At 47.0% G+C, this 22,661-nt stretch overlaps 1 protein-coding gene across 2 annotated transcripts in view; it reads left to right on the top strand.

Annotated features, from left to right (window-relative positions):
- LOC126530117 (cytoplasmic aconitate hydratase) overlaps nucleotides 1–22,661 on the top strand; it is a 269,805-nt gene that overhangs the window by 100,441 nt on the left and 146,703 nt on the right. For both annotated transcript variants that reach the window (XM_050177555.3, XM_050177556.3), the window contains one exon: nucleotides 12,845–13,004. In XM_050177555.3, the coding sequence (XP_050033512.1) occupies nucleotides 12,845–13,004 (160 nt within the window). The remainder of the gene's footprint in view (nucleotides 1–12,844; nucleotides 13,005–22,661) is intronic.

Below are 22,661 nucleotides of genomic sequence, written 5' to 3'. Positions count from 1 at the left end.
CCAGTCAATGACAGCTTTCCAATTTATGTAACAACCTACGCCTTGCAGATTTCCACAGAATATATTGTGCTTTTGCATGTTCTGACAGTTACAATATTCAATTAATAATTTGATTTTGCCCTACCACCTACTTGCCTCCGGTTTAGCTCATTTGGTAGAATGAATGCTTCAGACTAGAATGAGTTCAATTATAGGTTTAAGACAAATGATTCTTCAACTGACAAATGTTCCTGAGAATCCAGATTTGATTGTCTTTGTAGGGTCAGGCTTCTTTCAAAGTGATGACTGTACTTGCGGACAGCTTCCTCTGGCAATGAAGCAACGACAAGGTCCATGCTTCTGCACGTGTTTTACTGCACCAAGTAGTTGGTAGAGTTGGACAGCGCTTTCAGTTTCTTAAAACAGTTGCTAAATTGGTGCAGCTTCCACTTGCGACGGTTTCACATTTGCTCACACACAGAGGAGAAAAGTAGGAAAATAAATCAAGTTTAACAGTAAATTCTGCATTTTGTTAGAGTTTGCTGTTGTAAATAAGGCATTTGCATTTTCTTTTCCCCAGTTTAAGCTAATGTGGATATAAAAGTGGGTCGTTCTTTCAGGAACATTCCCACTTTGTGTGCTGTTTGCCTCTGTAGGTTTCCCTTCATTGCAACAAAGAGTAGTCTGTGAGTGTAGTATGTTGCTTTCTTTAGTTAGCTATCATGGTGGTGGGATAAGCTGAGAAAAGAATAGGAGTGGAATATAGTTGACCTTTCTTAATTTGACCCTGACGGGATCGACGTAACTAGTAGAATTATCCGGCCGAACAACGGACATTAAACAACAGACTGAAAAAATGCCGGGACACGCCACCAAGATTCTTCAGTACTTTTCATTTTGTCATGAAACTTCCCCCAAAAGCTTCATATAGGGACAAAAGGTGGCACCAGAGGCGCTGGCATAAGTAGGTGAACAATCTCCCACGTCAGATGGTTGGGCTGTGTGATCATACAAATCTTTCACGAGGAAGGGTGCCTCTCTCATGTTTATTTCAGCATGTTTGTAGAGTGAGCATGCAACGGGGAACTTTTGGAAAAGTAATTTAATGTGCAGTGCATTTGTGTGCAGTGCATTTATACACATCGTCCCCTCCCCTGCTAGTAGCCTTTCTTGTACAAACTGTTTCTTCCGGTGTCTGTATTTGCACTTTGTCTAATTAGTTAGTTGGATACGTCAGTTACATCTGGTTAGCTGGATCAGTGTGTTAATGATTAGTTGATTAGTAAGTTAATTATATTTGCTTAATTATTATAGATTAGTGAATAATTTTGTTATTCCAGCTACATAACTTAGTTAATCGGTTGGTTAGCTTTGTTTGATTTGTTAATTTGTTTTGTTAATTACCTTGTAATTAGTTCATGGTTGAGTTGGTTTTGTTACTGTAGGTTGTTATTGTACTTACATTGAGTTAGTTAATGTAGTTGTTAATTAGTTGGTTAGTTCAAGTAATTATTAGCTGGATAATTAGCTTACTAATTACCTATTTGGTTAGTCAGTTGGTTAGCTTTGTTTAGTAATTAGTTGGGATTAGTAATTTGTTCATAATTAGTTTAGTATACTTAGTAATGGTTTAACAATAATTAGTAATACATTCAATAATTTCAAAATTATTTTAGTAATCAGTTGGTTTTGTTAGTTTGAAGCGGAGGTTTTCTTATGCACAATTACATGAAAGTGCGATGTTAATTTGCTCTGTAGTCAGTTTCTAAAGATGGGGTACCCCATGTTTGCAATTTGAATTATGAATTAAGCCACTGTTGCGAATGCAATAGAACCTGGAAATGAAACAAGGCGTTGTAGTTGTTTGGAAATTGTTAACGTTTAAGTTTCTGAACAGTTTACACATACAGGGCAGTGATTTGCACATTTTGTCGACAATATTCACACACCAATACAGGCAATTGACCCTTGCACAATAGCAAGCATATGCTTAGAATGCTTGTGGCATCCGTTCAGTGTCCGCTCTAGTCCACTTTCTATTTGCGTCGGCGCTGCGGTGCATCCACTGCAGGCACTATATGAAGCTCTCCCACAGCCTTACGGGGAAGTTTCATGACCAGATGAAAAGTATTGAAAGCTCCAATGCCACTCATTAAATTTAAAATTAGCCTTTACAGTTAGCTTTGCCGCATCACAGTCATGTTTTGCAGCGAAACATATTGCTACAGAACAATATGTGCGATCACGAAAAGGCGAGCAGTGCGAAGACGACGACGACGATTAGAAGCTAGCGCGGGCTGTTGCCTCTTGGCCAAACGCAGCATATTTTCTTGTAAATATACTTGTACATAGCTTTTCGTCTGCGTCTTCCTACGTAACATATCTGGTGGAGGTGGACGTTCCCTGTACCTCGTCACGGAGCTTCGCAGTGGACAGTACGTCGAGCCTTCCTTCATGGCTCCCGGCGACGACAACCCGACTCCGCCGGCTCCGACACCTGCTGCCACTTCGACGAGCTACATCACTCTCCCCGCTCCCCGTGATCCTGGCGTATTCTCGGGCAAAGATGGGGAAGACGTCGATGACTGGATCAGCCTGTATGAACACGTCAGCAACAATAACCGGTGGGACCCTACTATTATGCTCGCCAACGTAGTCTTTTACCTCGGTGGCACACCTAGAGTTTGGTATCGCACGCACGAAGATGAGCTCACCAGTTGGGATTCACTTAAGACACAGGTTCAAGACTTGTTCGGCAACCCCTACGGTCACCAACTTGCCGCGCAGAAGGCGCTTTCCGGCCGTGTGCAGACGTCAACAGAGCCCTATGTCACGTACATTCAGGATGTCTTGGCTCTGTGCCGCAAAGTTGACACCCCTCAAAGGCATTGCCGATGACGGCTTCAACTTGCTCGTTTGCAACAACGTAGCGACGGTGGATGCTGTTATAGAAGAGTGCCGCCGCCTGGAACTCGCTAAAAGCTGACGTATTGACCAGCAGTTTGCCCGTCTGCCCAACACCCCAGCGACATCTTCCTGTGCCGACACTCCTCCTCCCAACAACACTGCCGATGTTGCCAGGATCGTCCGGCGTGAGATCGAGGCCGCCTATCTGGCTGCCTTCGACTCCAGTCCCACCAACACATCTGCAGTCACGGTCTCACTGATCCAGGCAATTGTCCGCCAAGAGTTCGAAAACATGGGTCTTCACACCATCTGCTCGGCCCATCGTCCTGATACCCGCTCGGCTTCTTCGATTTCGCCCCGTCCCGCACCTTCTTACCCACCACGTTTCCGCAACCCATCTGAATGGCGCACTGCTGATGACAAGCCCATTTGTTTCCACTGCCATCGAATCGGGCACATTTCTCGGCACTGTCCCAGTCGCTGGAGTTCCCCGATCCGGTCTACTTATACTGCCTACTCTCGCCCCCCAGGTAGCCCTTCTTGTCCCTATGCCGCACGCTCCGATAACGCTGCCACTGATTCTCCTGCACCGAACCGCTCCTATTCTCGTTCGCCTTCGCCCCAACAACGACAATCTCGCTCTCCCCAGCCACGTCGCTCCTATTCGCCGACTCCCTTCTGACGCCGCTCGCAGCCGGAAAACTAGACGATGCAGCGTCTCGACGCTGCATTGCTATCTACGCCACCAAATCCTCTACTGACGTTGCCCACTCATTTGAACCTTCTTGACGTGCAAGTTGACGGTCTTTCTGTGTCTGCTCTTATAGACACTGGGGCGCATCTGTGCGTAATGAGCACTGGCCTTCGTAACCGGCTCAAGAAAATAATCACGCCCGCCATGACGCCTGTCATCCGTGTCGCCGATGGAGGAACAGCCCCCGTAATTGGTATGTGTGCCGCCCGCTTCTCCTTCACCGATCGCTCCACTATCGTGCTATTCACAGTCATCGCCCACTGTCCCCACGACATCATTCTCGGCTTAGACTTGCTCTCCGCACATTCTGCTCTCATCGATTGTTCCATGAGTACTCTCCGCCTTGACCTGCCTGTTCTGGATCCCGCTGAACTACACCCCAGTCGCCTCAGTTCCGTCCACTTAGTTCGCTTGCCACCTTCGGCACTGACTTACGTTGACTTAGTGTCATCCCCACTAGTCCCCGACGGTCACTACATCGCGGCTCCTATGCAAGACGTCCTCCTTAGACACGGGATTGCAATACCTCATACAGTTTTATCTATTACGGCGAATTGCGTCTGCCTACCAGTGGTCAATTTTGGCTTGACGACACAACTGCTGCCACGCGGGATGTCTCTGGCCCAGCTGTTCTCATTCGAGGATCACTCAGTAGCATCTATTGCAGTATACGACAATTCAGCCGATCCTCCTCTATAATCGCAGTCGGCAAATTGTACCATCACTGACTTACAGAAAATGATTGCGCCCGACTTGCCGTCCGAGCACGCTCGTGAACTCTACCGCGTTCTGTTTTCCTACCACGATATTTTTTACTTTAACGATCGTCCTTTGGCCCAAACTACAGCTGTCAAACATCGCATTAATACCGGCGATGCCCCTCCTATTCATTGCCACCCGTATTGAGTGTCACCAGCTGAGCGTCAAGTTATTCACGCAGAAGTTCGCAAAATGCTTGCCAAGAACATTATTGAACCATCATATAGTCCATGGGCCTCACCTGTTGTACTGGTCAAAAAGAAGGATGGCTTATGGCGCTTTTGCGTGGACTATCGGCACCTTAACAGGGTTACCAAAAAGGACATGTATCCCCTACCTCGGATTGATGACGCCCTTGACTGCCTCCACGGTGCTCACTATTTCTGCTCTATTGACCTTCGCTCTGGCTACTGGCAGATTGCCGTGGATGATCTCGACCGCGAGAAGACTGCTTTTGTAACACCCGCCGGTCTTTATCAATTCAAAGTGATGCCGTTCGGTCTATGCAACGGCCCTGCCACTTTTGAACGCATGATGGACTCCCTTCTTCACGGTTTCAAATGGTCCACGTGCCCGTGCTACTTGGACGACGTTATCGTATTCTCCCCAACGTTCGCTACGCACCTCGAGCGCCTCTCAGCAGTCCTGGACGTTTTTCGTCGAGCCGGTCTGCAACTCAACGCATCGAAGTGTCAATTCGGCCGTCACCAGATTACCGTCCTTGGACATCTCGTTGACGTGAACGGAGTGCAACTGGACCCAGGCAAGATCCATGCTGTTGCGCACTTCCCTGTTCCGAAGTGTGTCAAGGATGTGCGCAGCTTCATCAGCCTTTGTTCGTACTTCCGCCGTTTCGTGAGAAATTTCGCCATCATAGCACGACCACTAACTGACCTTTTGAAAAAAGACGCCCCTTTCCAGTGGGGCGATAACGAGGCCTCTGCATTCTCACATCTAATCGACATTCTCACAACGCCTCCCGTGCTGGCCCATTTCGATCCTTCTGCGCCCACCGAAATCCGTACTGATGCCAGCAGTCACGGAATTGGCGCAGTACTGGCACAACGCCAGCGTGGCCACGACCATGTTATCGCTTACGCCAACAGGCTCCTCTCACCCGCGGAGCGCAACTATTTCATCACTGTGCGTGAGTGTCTGTCCCTAGTTTGGGCGGTTGTGAAATTCCACCCATACTTATATGGCTGACCCTTTTCCGTTGTCACAGACCACCACGCGCTTTGCTGGTTATGCTCACCGAAAGATCCTACAGGAAGACTTGGTCGCTGGGCCTTACGTCTCCAAGAATATTCGTATACTGTCACCTAGAAATCTGGCCGACTGCACAAGGATGCTGACTGCCTGTCTCGCTACCCGGTCGACGAGCCTGACGACGCCGACAGTAGTAGCGCCAACGGCATTTTCTCTGTGTCTGTCTTCACTAACATCGCCGATGAGCAGCACCGAGACCTATCGCTGCGAGCACTTATCGAGCGTCTGCGCTCTACACCTACCGACGCATCCGTTCCCCGATATGTCCTCCAGGGCGGCATTCTGTATCGAAGGAACTTCCTCCCTGACAGCTCTGATCTTCTTCTTGTCGTGCCAAAACAGCTACGACAGACTGTGCTCTTTGAGATGCATGACGCACCCACCGCAGGACATCTTGGGGTAACCTGCACGTACGACAGTGTCCGCCGCCGCTTCTATTGGCCTGGTCTCGCTCGCTCCGTTCGACGCTATGTTGCTGCCTGTGATCCCTGCCAGTGTCGGAAAACGCCTCAGGTGCTACCTGCCGGTTATCTCCAGCCGATCACCGTCCCTGTGGAACCGTTCTTTTGTGTTGGATTAGACCTGCTCGGTCCCTTTCCCACGTCATCCTCTGGGAACAAATGGGTAGCCGTCGCAACTGATTACGCCACCCGATACGCTATCACTCGGGCTCTCCCTACCAGTTGCGCCACTGACGTCGTAGACTTTCTCTTGCGTGACATTATCTTGCTTCATGGCTCCCCGCGACAGCTGCTTACTGACCGTGGTCGAAACTTTCTCTCGAAAGTTATCGCTGACATTGTGCGTTCCTGCTTCATTCAACACAAACTGACTACCTCATACCATCCTCAAACCAATGGCCTGACAGAGCGGTTAAACCGTACTCTTACTGATATGCTGTCCAAGTACGTTTCCAAAGACCACCACGACTGGGACATTGCCCTTCCTTACGTAACATTTGCGTACAATTCTTCCTGGCACGACACCGCCGGATTTTCTCCATTTTATCTACTGTACGGTCGCGAACCTACCTTGCCCCTAGACACGGCACTTCCTCCTGCTGCGATCTCAACAAGCGAGTATGCGCGCGACGCCATCGCCCTCGCCCACCATGCACGCCAGCTTGCCCTTGCTCGACTGACGGCCTCACAAACCACTCAGCAGTGTCAGTACAACGCCCGCCATCGTGACATACAGTTTTCGCCTGGTGCGCTCGTGCTCCTGTGGTCGCCCTCTCGTCACGTCGGAGTTTCAGAGAAGCTCCTTTCACGATACACAGGGCCCTACCATGTGCTGCGCCAGGTGACGCCTGTGACTTACGAAATTGCTCCTGTGGGTTCAACCTCGTCTTCTCCTCTGGCATCTAGTGATGTCGTGCATGTCAGTAGGCTCAAGGCCTACTACACTGCTTCCGAGCCCGATCTTTAGTTGCTCCGGGACGGCGCATTTGCAGCCGGGGGTAGTGCTACGGAACAATATGTGCGATCACGAAAAGGCGAGCATTGTGAAGACGACGACAACAATTAGAAGCTAGCACGGGCTGTTGCCTCTTGGCCAAGCGCAGCGTATTTTCTTGTAAATATACTTGTACATAGCTTTTCGTCTTCGCCTTCCTACGTAAGAATATTAAGGATGAGGAGGTGACGTTACGGGATATAGCATGTGTTTTTTAATTTATATATGCATATAAGCCATCTCCAGTCGCAGTACAAGCACTGAGATGGCTAATAAGTTTACTGGCAGGCCCTCAGAGTTTTATATAGGCCCTTGCTCTTTTATTCGCTCTAAATTTTCCGTCGACTTTCCAAGTTTCTTCATCTTGCCGCCTTCCTTTTCGCTAGCTTCCCCACAACACAGATGGGTTTTCTCTGCTTCTCAGTGTGCAGTGTGTGCAAGTGTGTGTAATTAAGGCACACATACTAGGCCCTATAAAGAACGGGTCAGGCAGGGAGACACAATCTCTCCAATGCTATTCACTGCATGCTTGGAAGAAGCATTCAAGCTATTATTAAACTGGGGAAGGCTTTGGAGTAAGGATCGATGGTGAATATCTTAGTAACTGTTGGTTTGCCGATGACATTGTTCTATTCAGCAACAATGCAGACGAGTTACAACAAATGATTGAGGACCTTAACAGAGAAAGTGCAAGAGTTGGGCTGTAGATTAATATGCAGAAGACAAAAATAACGATGAATAACCGGGCAAGGGAACAAGAGTTCAGGATCACCAGTTAGCCTCTAGAGTCTGTGAAGGAGTACATTTACCTCTGTCAATTAATTACAGGGAACCCTGATCAAGAGAAGGAAATTCATAGAAGAATAAAAATATGTTGGATCACGTACCGCAGACATCGTCAGCTCCTGACTGGAAGCTTACCGTTATCATTGAAAAGGAAGGTGTACAATCGGCATTTTACCGGTGCTGACATATGGGGCAGAAACTTAGAGACTGACAAAGAAGCTTGCGAAAAAGTTAAGGAACGCACAAAGAGCAATGGAACGAAGAATGCTAGACATAACCTTGAGAGACAAAAAGAGAGCGGTTTGGATCAGAGAGCAAACGGGTATAGCTGATACTCTAATTGACTCCTAATTGACTCCTATAATTGGCTCCTATGTTTACTAGAGCAGTGGCCTTGTGGTCGTTGATAAGCATATCGAAGTTGAAAATTCTTGGTTTTGCATTGCAGTCTGGTCATCAGATCACAGCTGTGTCGCATTGTCCCACTGCTGTTACATGGTGTTGTCAGGTCTTCTTTAGGTGGCACAGTTTTGCCTTTGTGGCTTTGTTGCTGTGACACCGAGAGGAAACTTGAAGCAGCAGTGGCGGATCTTTAGCATTTGAAGAACATAAACCGCACCTCCGTTGGTTGCTGCTTTCAGTTTTCCGGCCACAGGTTGGGTCAGTGTACGATTGGCACTGCAACGACATGCATCGTCCTAGTGATGGTGAATTGGAACAAGGTCGAGATCTCCACTTAGTTGCTTCCATGTAGTCGGTGATGTCTCGGGGTCATTCCTCTTGTCGCAGGCACAGCGCATTTGAGTTGAATCCTTGTAGTCCCATTTGGTGGTACAGGCAATGGTGAAAGATGTGGCCAACTTCCTCACACTGATAGCAGAGTCGGCTGCAGTCAGAGGTACGCCAAACATCTGCGTTCCTTGGGGTGTTGCGTGATTTGATGGGCGGGCATGCAGGCGGTAGCAGCTGCCACCAATAAAATTGCTGTGTTACACGACCTTGGTGCATGCGCAGAGCAGAAACGGGACGGCGGTGGTGGCAGCTTGTGGCTCAGGCTGCAGTTATGGAACTTCCAGAGGCTGATAGATTTCTTGGCAGGTGATGTCAGAAATTGATGCAACCTGGGGCTGGGATGTTTCAAAAATTTTTTGTGGTTATTCACCGACAACTTGTCTTACAGCCTCCCGCAGGTCTTTGGAGCAGATTGCTTAAGTTTCTGCGCGGCCTGGCATCGTGTGGCGATTGAATTGTCTAGTGCATGTTTCAAGCATCATCTCGGTTGTCGTGGCCTTGGACAGAAAGGTTGCTACGGTCTGGGAGGGTTGCACATCAGTCCAGTGAAGTTTTTGCACTTGAGAAAACGAACTTTCTTCTCAGGATATTTCTGGGTCGGCATGGCAGATAAAATGGGTCATCTCTTCTGTAAGGATGACGATGTTCTTCTTGGGCAGCTGGACTTGTGTTTGTCATTGAAGTACGGCCCTTTCTCTTCTGATGTTTGTGAAGATTTTTAGGAATGCACAGTAGAACAGGTCCCATGTCATTAGCGAGAACTCTTGAATTTCAAACCAAGTCCCGGTGGCATCGTCTAATGCAATATAGATGTGGCACAGCTTGTCTTCAGAGTTACACCTGTAGGTTGACACTCCTTCAAACATTTTGAGCCATGTCTTAGGGTCATCCGATGAAGCTCCGCAGAAGGCAGGTGGCTCCCTGAGTTGTTGAGTTGTGATCATTAATGGCGACACTGGAGCTGTTATTATCACTATTGAATTTTTCATGTCTATTTGGGTAGGGGCCCGTACTCTGGCAGCAGTCCTTAAAGCTTGTGGCTAGCTCATTGGTACGTTGCGACGTCAGTGTTGTCCACAGCTTTGGCTTGGGGGGGTGTCAGATAGACAACAGAGGCACCTCCAACAGATGTTGCATTCTAGTGACAGTGAAGAATACCACTGCCAGAAATGCTAGTTGAGGATTTAACTCTTTTTAGGGTGAACTGTCCGTTGCCTACAAAGTATTTACTAAGGTAATTGCAAATAGAATGAGGAACACCTTAGACTTCTGTCAACCAAAGGACCAGGCAGGATTCCGTAAAGGCTACTCGACAATAGACCATATTCACACTATCAATAAGGTGATAGAGAAATGTGCGGAATATAACCAACCCTTATATATAGCTTTCATTGATTATGTGAAAACGTTTGATTCTGTCGAAACCTCAGCAGTCATGGAGGCATTACGGAATCAGGGTGTAGACGAGCCGTATGTAAAAATACTGAAAGATATCTATAGCAGCTCCACAGCCACCGTAGTCCTCCACAAAGTAAGCAACAAAATCCCAATAAAGAAAGGCGTCGGGCAAGGAGATACGATCTCTCCAATGCTATTCACAGCGTGTTTACAGGAGGTATTCAGAGACCTGGATTGGGAAGAATTGGGGATAAAAGTTAATGGAGAATACCTTAGTAACTTGCGATTCGCTGATGATATTGCTTTGCTTAGTAACTCAGGGGACCAATTGCAATTCATGCTCACCGATCTGAAGAGGCAAAGCAGAAGAGTGGGTCTAAAAATTAATCTGCAGAAAACTGAAGTAATGTTTAACAGTCTCTGAAGAGAGCAGCAATTTACAATAGGTAGCAAGGCATTGGAAGTGGTAAGGGAATACATCTACTTAGGGCAGGTAGTGATAGCGGATCCGGATCATGAGACGGAAATAATCAGAAGAATAAGAATGGGCTGGGGTGCGTTTGGCAGGCATTCTCAGATCATGAGCAGCAGGTTGCCATTATCCCCCAAGAGAAAAGTGTATAATAGCTGTGTCTTACCAGTACTCACCTACGGGGCAGAAACCTGGAGGCTTACGAAAAGGGTTCTACTTAAATTGAGGACGACGCAACGAGCTATGTAAAGAAGAATGATGGGTGTAACGTTAAGGGATAAGAAAAGAGCAGATTGGGTGAGGGAACAAACGCGAGTTAATGACATCTTAGTTGAAATCAAGAAAAAGAAATGGGCATGGGCAGGACATGTAATGAGGAGGGAAGATAACCGATGGTCATTAAGGGTTACGGACTGGATTCCAAGGGAAGGGAAGTGTAGCAGGGGGCGGCAGAAAGTTAGGCGGGCGGATGAGATTAAGAAGTTTGCAGGGACGACATGGCCACAATTAGTACATGACCGGGGTTGTTGGAGAAGTATGGGAGAGGCCTTTGCCCTGCAGTGGGCGTAACCAGGCTGATGATGATGATGATGATGATGATGATGAGGGTGAACTTGTGCCCAGCAAAGCAAACAACACACAACGCACAACGATGGCAGTTAGCACAGAAGTCGATTGTTGGAATCTGATGTATGGGTCAAATGCATGGGGTAATTATGCATTACTCATCACACATTCCAGCATAACCGCTGGTGCCTGTGTACTTTTTATAATCTACGAAACTAGCTGGTTCGCATACGCAATTCGGTTAGACAAAGATTATTTGGCTATAGAATTGGTGACAAAGTTGTGGTACAGGAAGGCATGTATTGCGCCGAGCGATAACTTCGTAACAGTGGTCAGTTGACAAAAAAGGGTCACTGGAATAAGATAAACACTGTGTGCATATCAATATTAATGAGCTTTGTTTTCTACGTGATGAACTTTGATGAAAAGTAAGGCATTGGTAAGCTCAATATCTTCCTCTACAGTTGTTCATATATGATATCAGATCATTGCACAGTAAATCCTCGTTAAACCGTACCCGCTTAAACAGTAGTTTCGTTTCAAAAGTAGTAAAGTCAAATCCTGTCTCAGCGGTCATTGAACATAATGTGTTTTGTATCCACATAAACCGTACCAGCTTATTGCGTATGTATCGGTTAGCACATAGTGTTTCCACTTTTCATCGCGCAAAAACGGCAGTGTGTTGTCTCCAGCGGGCGGTCTGGCAGAAAAACAAGGCTCAGAGATCGGAACAACGGCCTCCAAGTGCTCTGTGCGTTTGCGCGTGAAGCCACATCATCATTTTGGCGGCGTGCCAGAGAGTGTTGTGGCGTCACTTACGAGGACTCGCGTCATGCCAAAGCTCGGATAAAAAAGACGCTGGATGCTTAGCATAGAAGACAAATTAGAGATCGTTCGTGCTATTGAACGTGACACGAAGAAGTCGGCGCTGGCACACGGCAGGGATCTGCTGTTGACTACGGTGTATGGCATTTGGAGTGCAAAGTTGCTCGGCAGCACTGCTGCAACCGCGAAGAGATGTCAGCTACGAGGTTCGACTTTTCGCCATCGTTGCCTCTGTTGTTGCCGAAGTGTCAGCTAGCAACAGTGATGAGGACGGCACAGAAAGTGACAGCACGGGCGATTCAGGCCCGACAGTGGCAGAAGCAGCGCATTACGTCAGCCTCGTGAATGCAATCGTCGTGACGAGAACAGCGCCCTGCAATGAAAAAGGCGCCTCGCGACTTCTGCAGCGCTACCGCATGCGTGTACAGAGAATACGTAACGCCAACGAGGAATCTGCCATGCGGGTGTTTGCCGAGAAGAGGGGGGCTGGCTGAAAAGCTGCCTCGCAGCTTCAGTAAGTTTGAGGCCGTTGTCATCGCTGCTACACCGCCGTGGCATCAAACGAAAATAACACTTCAGTCAGGTGAAGTAAATAAATACTGCATGTTTTTTCCCTCTTTCATCGCACTCTCTCTGAGTTCCGTTTTTTACAGGTAAGTGGTCGATCTCATGCTATTTCTGTTAAACAGTACTACCATTTAGTACTTACTTTTTTTGAGCTCCGGCCAACTACGGTTTAACGAGGTTTCACTGTACTGTAAATAGCAAAATGGCGAGCGAGTTGCAGAATTAGTTTTATGACTGCTGCTGAAGCCTTCCCCTCATTTTGATTGCCGATCAATTTGCAGAACGCACAGTGATGGTGTTGTTCTGTCTGGCAGGTTGGCTTCAAAGGTTACGGCTTGAAGCCCGAGCAGATGGCCACCAAGGCTGCCTTCACCCACGAAGGGCAGCAGCACACTCTGCAGCATGGCTCAGTCGTCATAGCGGCCATCACCAGCTGCACCAACACTAGCAACCCATCGGTCATGCTGGGCGCTGGTCAGTATGGGCATGCTCACATGCAACTTTGCACAGAAAACATAGGACGAGACCAACAGATGCGCTTTTGCAACCATACCTTATGGAACAAAAGAAGCCCAATCTTATATATTATAGATACACTCGACTTCCATTAATCTGACCCTGATGGGACCAACGAAATTGATCAAATTATCCAGCAGGTCAAATTAAACAAGATGCAAAAAAATGACAAAACACCGCAGATTCATTTGGCAGTATTTGCACAATCCTAACTTACCCTTCAGTTAAATACGCACCCACTTTATAGGTGTCAAAAGTAGAAAACTAACATAGAAATGACTATAATGCTCCTAAGCAAAGTAGAAATTTGACATGTGCTCGCTTTTTCAGTAAGAAAAATGGGCAATGGTCAATATGTGCTGCACAATGGCTGCCAGTTTTCGAAAGTCAGCTTTGTCGCAATACATTCTTGTTATGTGGTAAAGCATATGAATGCCACTATGGCAGTTTTGGTATCGTGTCCGATTGCATCGCACAGGAAATTTCTGGCGCGATTTTCTTCAAAAAATGAAAGGTGAGTGTTATAATCACATAAATACCGTAATTAGACATTGCGCGCTTTGGTTATTGCTTGAAAATCTTCCTAGGGCAGGCCGGAAATAGGCATTTGCAACGAGAGATAATAGGTGTTCCACTCTTTGATTGACCCCTAATATTTGTTAATTTTTCTTGCTAGAAAATTGGGTGCATGCGAGTTCTTACTTTGTTTAGGAGCTTTAGTGTCATTTATATAAATGTTAGTTTTCTACTTTGAACACATAGAAAGTGGACGGGCATGTAATTGGGGGCGTTTAAGGATCGGGCAAGCACTGCCATACGAATCAACGTAGTGTTCTGGCATTCTTTCTGCATCTTGTTTAATTCGACTTGCCAGATAATTCAATCAATTTTGTCAGTTCCATCAGGGTTCAATCAACGGAAGTCAACTATAGGAACGAGGATCTGCACAATGAAGTTTGTCCTGTCTGTTGCACTGTTCGATTCCATTCTAAACATACACCAACCAGCCCAGTTCAGCACACTGCTTCTGTGCTACCTCCATGTGGTGTGATGCAGTGCATAAAAGCATATCAGTGTTCTCTGGGGCTGTTTCCACAGTGGATAATTTCTTGATCGATGGAATGCTCACTGGCTTAAGCATTGGTGTTGGCACGAACTTTGCAGCTTCTCCTGTTATGCTTTCCGCTTGTGCTGTTCACTGTAGACGTCAGCATTTCGAGCAAGTGTGCCATACACACGGTGCACACAACGCTTTCTGGGTTCCATGCATACGTTTCCACATTGTTTTTGCCGGTCCTGTAACACCTGAAACCCACCTTTTTTTTTTTTTTTTCTAATGAGTAGAGATGTTCTCTGGCCTGGTGCTCAGCTTCTCGTGGGGGTTCGCATCTCGAAAGGGCGCCCAGTAGAGATTTGCCGAGTTGCCTCTGGGCGCCTCTTGTCCAGCCACAGGTGGCCTTGTTGAAGAGCATCCACCGCAGCTGTGGGAGGCAAGTGCTGCCACTGAGGACCTACTGGCAAAATAGGTACAAGCCATCTGGTGCTAGGCCATTATGGGACCACAACACTTGGAAGGGCGTGCTTGTTCCCAACCCAAAGGCATCCCCACGTTAATAGGTCCATTTGGGCGCCACATGGGAAATTGCTGCCATGAGAGTAGCCCAAACCTCCTCTTCTTTTCTTTCTTCTTTTTTTTTTGTGTGTGTGTGCTCACAATGATTTTGATGGGAATTTGGGGCACAGGCTCTTTTCCCAAGTGTATCACCTCTGAAGAAAGCCGAACGCCAGGCTGGGGTGCACTTGTGCCCATCTGAACCAGTGGATGCCCGGCAGCGGTGGGAATCGAACCCACAACCTCCTGCAGCCAAGGCGGCCTCAGCTGTTATCAACTCGTACATCCTGTTCACATGAAACCCCTTTTCTTTTTCTGAGATATGGACACTCAAACGGGCGTTTCAGCACCGCTGCCTTCATTCGTGTTGTCACAGTATTGACGGCACATGCGGGGCCTGCACATAGAAGATTCGATCTCCACACACAAGCAATGAGTTTGGCTGCAAAAACAAAGAAGCCAAGTGGACAACACTCTGTTCACTTGGCTTGGCACCAGAGCCAAGACTGCATTCTGTTCTCTCCTACTCGCACGAGCATTGTGCAGATGCACGTGCTGCCATTCCCACTGAGCAGCTGTGCACAGTATGTCACAATGGGGTGCGTCTGCATCCCTGACGGCATGGATCTTTACTTTCTTGTGAAAAAGTTAGACAGGCTTGAAAAGCGGGTACCAGCATTAGACACAGACGGATACTGGCGTCCGTGTAATGTTCCAGTGTCCGCCCATGTCTAATGCCTTTTTCGTGTGTATGCGACCTTGTGTATTTGTTGGTACCCCCTTTTGAAGTTCATCATGCATGGACTGGCCCAAGAGCTTGCACTTAAGTTAGATAAGCCTTTGTTTAGGCCAGATATGCCTAAACCAACCTCATTTTTCTAAAGAAACGCTTGGTTCCAAATTTCTGAGCAGAAATTTTTGCATATTGTATATGATAACACAGCATGCAGTTAGGTATATTTTCTTGACCATGCAAAAAACATTAGGGATGTGCAATACTTGTATATCACCAAATCAAACCAAATAGTGAATGTTCAAGGGATTGAAACTGCAAATCGAATACAGTCGCTGACCGATAAATCGGACACCGACAATCCGGACATGCTCAGTAATTTGGACAGCCTCGCGGCACCGCTAATTGCCCCATAGACTTAAATGTGTAAAAACAACCAATATTTCGGATAGCCACCAGCCCTACATTCGATTATCCCGACTCCATCTGTGGCTGTAGTGCAAGCCAACTCTGCCTCCATTATCTCCTCTGGCAACGTCAAGACACCAAGTATGGCCTTAGAGATTACACGCTAGATGGTAATCTCTGAGGCCTTGCCTTGTTTGCCGCTCTACGCCTCTGAAATTTAACTGCAAATGTCAATCTTGGAGGCTTTGCCTGAATTGTGAGGTTGCATCACCACCACGATCATCGCATCCTTTTCCAGCATCCCCACCCATGGCCCGTTATTGCCATCCTGTTTGTTCATGAAGTGACTAGCGCAACAGAGGACACGAAACACTGTAAAGGCGACAAGGACAAGCGCTAACTTCCAACTGGTGTTTACTACAAAAGGTATGGGTACATACTCTCGCGCACTTGATCATAATCTGTTACAATCGTGCAAGTCAACATGGTGATCCCAAATAAACATGAATTTAGGCACATTTAGGCACCTTCTTGTTTGTCCGACGCGACACTGCCCGTAGGAAAGAGGTAGGCTATACCCTACTCCTCTCGAGCAATCGACAAAACCCTTTCTGTACGCAATGTTTTGTGATGTTGATTGTCCGCTGACAGGGCTGGTTTTGGCGCATAACTGAGATAACTTGTGGGGCACAGAAAAAATGACAGAAACTGTCACCCTCTGGCCTATATTCTTTAGTTTATGCAAGATAGCGTGAATATATGGGATGACCGCTAAATTCCTGCAAATAGTATCATGTGGGCCAGAAGGGGCATCACAAAATTGCAACTTCTTATGTGTCGTCTCTGAAACTGAGACAATAAGGCAGCTGGGACAGCCAACAGCCTTCAAACAAACTATCTGCGAGCTAAAGCTCTCTTGTACTGAGTGGTAACAGGATTAATGTACTTTGGCCCTGTCGGACTTGTAACGTTTTCACCATGTGCCGTTTGCGTTCATTGTCTCCGGCCATACGGATGCACCTACCGTCTGGGTTATCAAGACGTGAACAGACCATGCTGTACCGTCTGTGGCTAGGTGTTGTGTTTACGAACTCATATGCTTTCATTATTAGAATATCCAATAGCCCCATGTGCGACACATGCAACAGCGATGAGGCGCTCGCACATATTATCTGGGTCTGCTTGCGATATAGTGCCCGGAGACATGTGACGTGCAGAGTACTGGACCAGTTGGACAATCGTCCACTTTCAAAACTGAAAGCATTGTGTTATTTAATAATGGGTTACCCGCATTATTAAAGTTCCTGCTGTCTGCGGGGCTAAACGGTAGACTTTAAGAACTCTGCCCCCTACTGCTTTGTAGTATACGCGGTTTGTTCGTGCTCGTCTCCCTTTCTCCCCATCTTCCCCTTCCCCTCTCTTTCTCTTCTTGTGCCCCTTACCCCTTTCCCCCGTGCAGGGTAGCCAACCGGAACTACCTCAGGTTAACCTCCCAGCCTTTCTATGCATCCTTTTCTCTCTCTCTCAGCAAGGCGTTTTTCAAGCATGCCTGAACAATGCCATGTTTGACCAATTTACTATGGGCTGATAAAAAAAAGGCAGCAGGGGTTTTTTAGCACGGGGCTCATATTTCCAACAGACATGCTCGCCCCCCAACCCCCAAAAAAATGCCTCAAATCAAGAAACTTTAAGGCACCATTCTCAGGACGTTCGTGTGTGAGAGTGAGCGGTTCCAGGCATTAGCTAAACAGCGCGAGTGTCTGCTGGAGAGATGAATCAAAGCCGGCATCATTACAGTCTAACAGAATAAGGTAATCATCAACAAACTGAAAACACTTTACTACATGTGCACCAGATAAAAGAGCTTCAACCTTCCTATCTAAATTGGCCAAAAACAGATCGCTCAGAATAGCGGAAATGCCTGAACCTATACACATGCTGCTTTTTTGCAGATAAATTTTCCATTCCATTCAGCAAAAGTGGAGTTAAGGTAAATTGCTATAACATAAAGAAAAACGTTGACTGTGATGCCACACTCATTCCGGAATGCCGCAGCTCCAGATTAAATAATGGCTTCTTCAACGATGCCCGTGAGCATGTGATGTGGAATGGAATACGTAGTATCAATCTTTAATTTCAACAAAGAAGCCCTTATACGGAACATTGATGTTCTCCTTATGAGGATGAATTATCTGAGATGAATTATTAACTAAGAATGGGTCATTAATTTGTAGCACATTTAGGTAACACTGGAGCAACAGCCAATCGACTTCTCGTCTTAGATAATTCAGCATCTTAAGAAGAAAGTCAGTGCTCCGTATAAGGGTTTCTCTGTTGATATTAAAGATTTACAGTGCAGTCGAACCCACTTAAAACGATACTGGTTTTAACAATATATCGGTTATAACAATGAGAAGCTGCTGCACCATTGACTTTTGTATGTTTTTCATGGTAAAATAATCTCATTACTACAATGCCCAGTTGCCGCATTATCGGTTATAACGATGAAGTCTGGCTGCAGGGGGTCCGAGCTGAAAAATAGTGAAATGCGAAATCCTTGAAAAGAAGAAAAGAAAATGAGAAATTCGAGCTGCTCTATGATGAGCCGCTGCTCCAACAGCTGCTGCGCGCTAATTTTGCAGCCATCTCCACGCGACTCTTTTTCGTCGCCCTTCCACCCCTACGAACACAAATGGGCTGCGCCCATAGCTCTATGCCGCCCCACCCTCCGAAACACAGATCATCATCATCATCATCATCAGCCTGGTTACGCCCACTGCAGGGCAAAGGCCTCTCCCATACTTCTCCAACCTCCCTGGTCATGTAATAATTGTTGCCTAATCTCATCCGCCCACCTAACTTTCTGCCGCCCTCTGCTACGCTTCCCTTCCCTTGGAATCCAGTCCGTAACCCTTAATAACCATCGGTTATCTTCCCTCCTCATTACATGTCCTGCCCATGCCCATTTCTTTTTCTTGATTTCAACTAAGATGTCATTAACTCGCGTTTGTTCCCTCATCCAATCTGCTCTTTTCTTATCCCTTAACGTTACACCTATCATTCTTCTTTCCATAGCTCATTGCGTCGTTCTCAATTTCAGTAGAACCCTTTTTGTAAGCCTCCAGGTTTCTGCCCCGTAGGTGAGTACTGGTAAGACACAGCTGTTATATACTTTTCTCTTGAGGGATAATGGCAACCTGCTGTTCATGTTCTGAGAATGCCTGTCAAACGCACCCCAGCTTATTCTTATTCTTCTGATTATTTCAGTCTCATGATCCGGATCTGCAGTCACTAGCTGCCCTAAGTAGATGTATTCCCCTACCACTTCCAGTGCCTCGCTACCTATCGTAAACTGTTGTTCCCTTCCGAGACTGTTAAATTTTACTTTAGTTTTCTGCAGATTAATTTTTAGATTCACCCTTCGGCTTTGCCTCTCCAGGTCAGTGAGCATGCATTGCAATTGGTACCCTGAGTTACTAAGCAAAGCAATATCATCAGCGAATCGCAAGTTACTAAGGTATTCTCCATTAACTTTTATCCCCAATTCTTCCCAATCCAGGTCTCTGAATACCTCCTGTAAACATGCTGTGAATAGCATTGGAGAGATCGTATCTCCTTGCCTGACGCCTTTCTTTATTGGGATTTTGTTGCTTTCTTTATGGAGGACTACGGTGGCTGTGGAGCTGCTATAGATATCTTTCAGTATCTTTACATACGGCTCGTCTACACCCTGATTCCGTAATGCCTTCATGACTGCTGAGGTTTGGACAGAATCAAACGCTTTCTCATAATCAATGAAACCTATATATAAGGGTTGGTTATATTCCGTACATTTCTCTATCACCTTATTGATAGTGTGAATATGGTCTATCGTTGAGTAGCCTTTAAGGAATCCTGCCTGGTCCTTTGGTTGACGGAAGTCTAAGGTGTTCCTGATTCTATTTGCAATTACCTTAGTAAATACTTTGTAGGCAACTGCCAGTAAGCTGATCGGTCTATAATTTTTCAAGTCATTGGCGTCCCCTTTGTTATGGATTAGGATTATGGTAGCGTTTTTCCAAGATTGCGGTACGCTCGAAGTCATGAGGCATTGCGTATACAGGGTGGCCAGTTTTTCTAGAACAATCAGCCCACCACCCTTCAACAAAGCTGCTGTTACCTGATCCTCCCCAGCTGCCTTCCCCCTTTGCATAGCTCCCAAGGCTTTCTTTACTTCTTCCGGCGTTACTTGTGGGATTTCAAATTCCTCTAGATTATTCTCTCTTCCATTATCGTCATGGATGCCACTGGTACTGCATAAATCTCTGTAGAACTCCTCAGCCACTTGAACGATCTCATCCATATTAGTAATGATATTGCCGGCTTTGTCTCTTAACGCATACATCTGATTCTTGCCTATTCCTAGTTTCTTTTGCACTGCTTTTAGGCTTCCTCCATTCCTGAGAGCATGTTCAATTCGATCCATATACAACAGAAACACACGTAGACTGCGCCAACAGCGCCGCAAGCAGATTGCTCGCATGTTGCTCGCTGGCTTCTCATTCAGTGCAGTTCTGCGAACAGCTTAATCGCTCGTGTTTGTTTTTGTTGGTTGTGTCGAAGTCGTTCTTGACCACGCAGTTTCTCAACTTTGCTTGACTCGCCACCGAAACTGACGATGGCTGATTCGCCCGCTGATCATCAGCACTGCACGACGTTGCCGGTGAAAAGAAAGTGCACGGCTATAGATTTGGAAACTAAGTGCTTCTAACTGATGAGACGACCGTCACGAGCATGCTTTCATCGGATAGTGACGGCGACGATGGCATCGATGATGCGCTAGGGCAGGCGACCTCAACGTTGTCCTCACAGGAGGCCCCCCTCCGGGGCTTCGTTTTCGTGTGGAACCTTCCGCTGCACTACGTGGAGCGCTTGGATGTCTTGGAGAAGGATGTTGGCAAGCTTCGCGTAAAGCATGCATGGCTGACATCACCATGTTGACTTGCACGATTGTATCTGATTATGATTATGATTATGCACGAGAGTATATATACATACCTTTGGTAATAAACACCAGTTGGAAGTTAGCGCTTGTCCTTGTCACCTTTTTAGTGTCTCATGTTCACTCTTGCACTAGTCACTTCAGCATGGAATACCAACTTGCCCAGGCTCACACCCTGTTTGTTGAGTTTGCCTTGCGGATGGCGTTCTGCCATACTGTGTTTGTTTCTTTAGTTTGCATTCCAGGCAGCGCTCTGCTGGCTCCAAGAAGTCTTTCTCATGAAGTTATAGATAGGCCGCATCAAATGGCACCAACAGTGCCCTTGCAGTCTGACTTTGAGTCTTGAGTCGCAGTCCAAATGAGCCTAACTCTGCAACTGAAGAGGCTGAACCGCTGCCTACCACAATGAGCTCAAATGCAAACATCATTGATGACCTGCTGAGCTGCGGTATGTCGATTCCTGCCGCCGTTAGATTTGAAGACTTTGCAGACGTTGACAGCGCGGTTTCGTTGCGTGCCGAACTGAACGATGACGAAATATTTGAGCAAGTTCTGCTGCCGTGAAACAGTGACTTTGATTCGGATGACGATGTGCTGCGTGCATCGGGTCTTTCTACATGCGGATCTGGCTCAAGCCTTTGTAGTCCTTGCATCGGCATACAGCGAAACTCAAACCTGGCAGAAATACAGGCGGACTTGCTTGCATCTAGCGGAAGTGCATGCAGCAATGAATTGACCACTTGCTCCTTGCACAGGGGTCTTAGAACGTAACTAAAGCAATTTTTTATACATTCATGTTTTTTGGACCTTCGATATGTTGGACATATTTACATTCCCAGTGGAGTCCGAATCATTGGTAGTCGACTGTATCTGCTATTGGATTTTTCAAATATTCACTATGTTGAGTGTAGAGAACCGTGCAGTGCCACATGTCGAGTGGTCCGCGGCGCACCTCGTGCTCAGTGCTGCCCAAGCATGCGCTTCACATCCTTTTCGGTGCAAAAGGAGCGCCGAATGCACCGTGGACAGGCTGCCCCAGGCTGATGTGGTAGCAGGCTTTGTCACTGCGAGCGCTCTCTGGTGTCGGCCCGATGCAGGGATCGTGCACACAAAGCACCCAAATGCCGCAATTCACAGAATGGCGTCACATTGGCTGGGGCCATCCTTGTCGATACGAGGTTCATTCAGGTCGACCGGACAGATCAAAATAATGCGACCTGTACAAAGGGGGCATGGCAACAAAAGCGATGCATGTTTTGGAAAGTCCGAAAATCGGCCGGATTAGCCAGTGATAGGCAAACAGATAACCGTCAATCACTGATGAACCTCCCACATGAACACATTAGCAGCAAGCATTCCATGACGGCTTGCCCGTTGCCACATCGGCCGGTAGCGCATTTTCGTCACAACCGTACTGCCTAGGCCATTACGCCTAATTGGCACTCTCATCGGGCATTGGCAACTAACGTTGTGGTTTGGTGCCGAATTGATGCAGATGTGTTCCCGACAGCTGCGCAACACTCGGGAAGCCAACAAATCGCCTTGCAAATGTAAGTGAGTCAACCGGGGGATAACAAAATTGCTAATGGCCGCCATCTTTGCGACTGGCTCGACAGGCCTCTCGCTCCCAACGCCCTTTATAGATGCACGCCAGTCTCTTTTTGTAACTTCGAGCAACCCGTCACAAGACTAGCTTGGCATTGACACGATAGGCGCAAAAGTGTCGTGGCCTGTTGCATGCATTTGGGCGGACAGCAGATGCACACAAGGGGAGAGAAGGGTTGGGGGAAACCTTGCGCTAGCTTGCCGTGATCCTCCAAATTTCAGAATATTCAACTGGTGGCAAATCATGCTGAACCTGACAATTAAATGGTGCAGACA

The sequence above is a fragment of the Dermacentor andersoni genome, chromosome 5 (assembly GCF_023375885.2).
Source record: "Dermacentor andersoni chromosome 5, qqDerAnde1_hic_scaffold, whole genome shotgun sequence".
Lineage (NCBI taxonomy): Eukaryota > Metazoa > Arthropoda > Arachnida > Ixodida > Ixodidae > Dermacentor > Dermacentor andersoni.
This window is presented reverse-complemented; position numbering and strand designations above follow the sequence as displayed.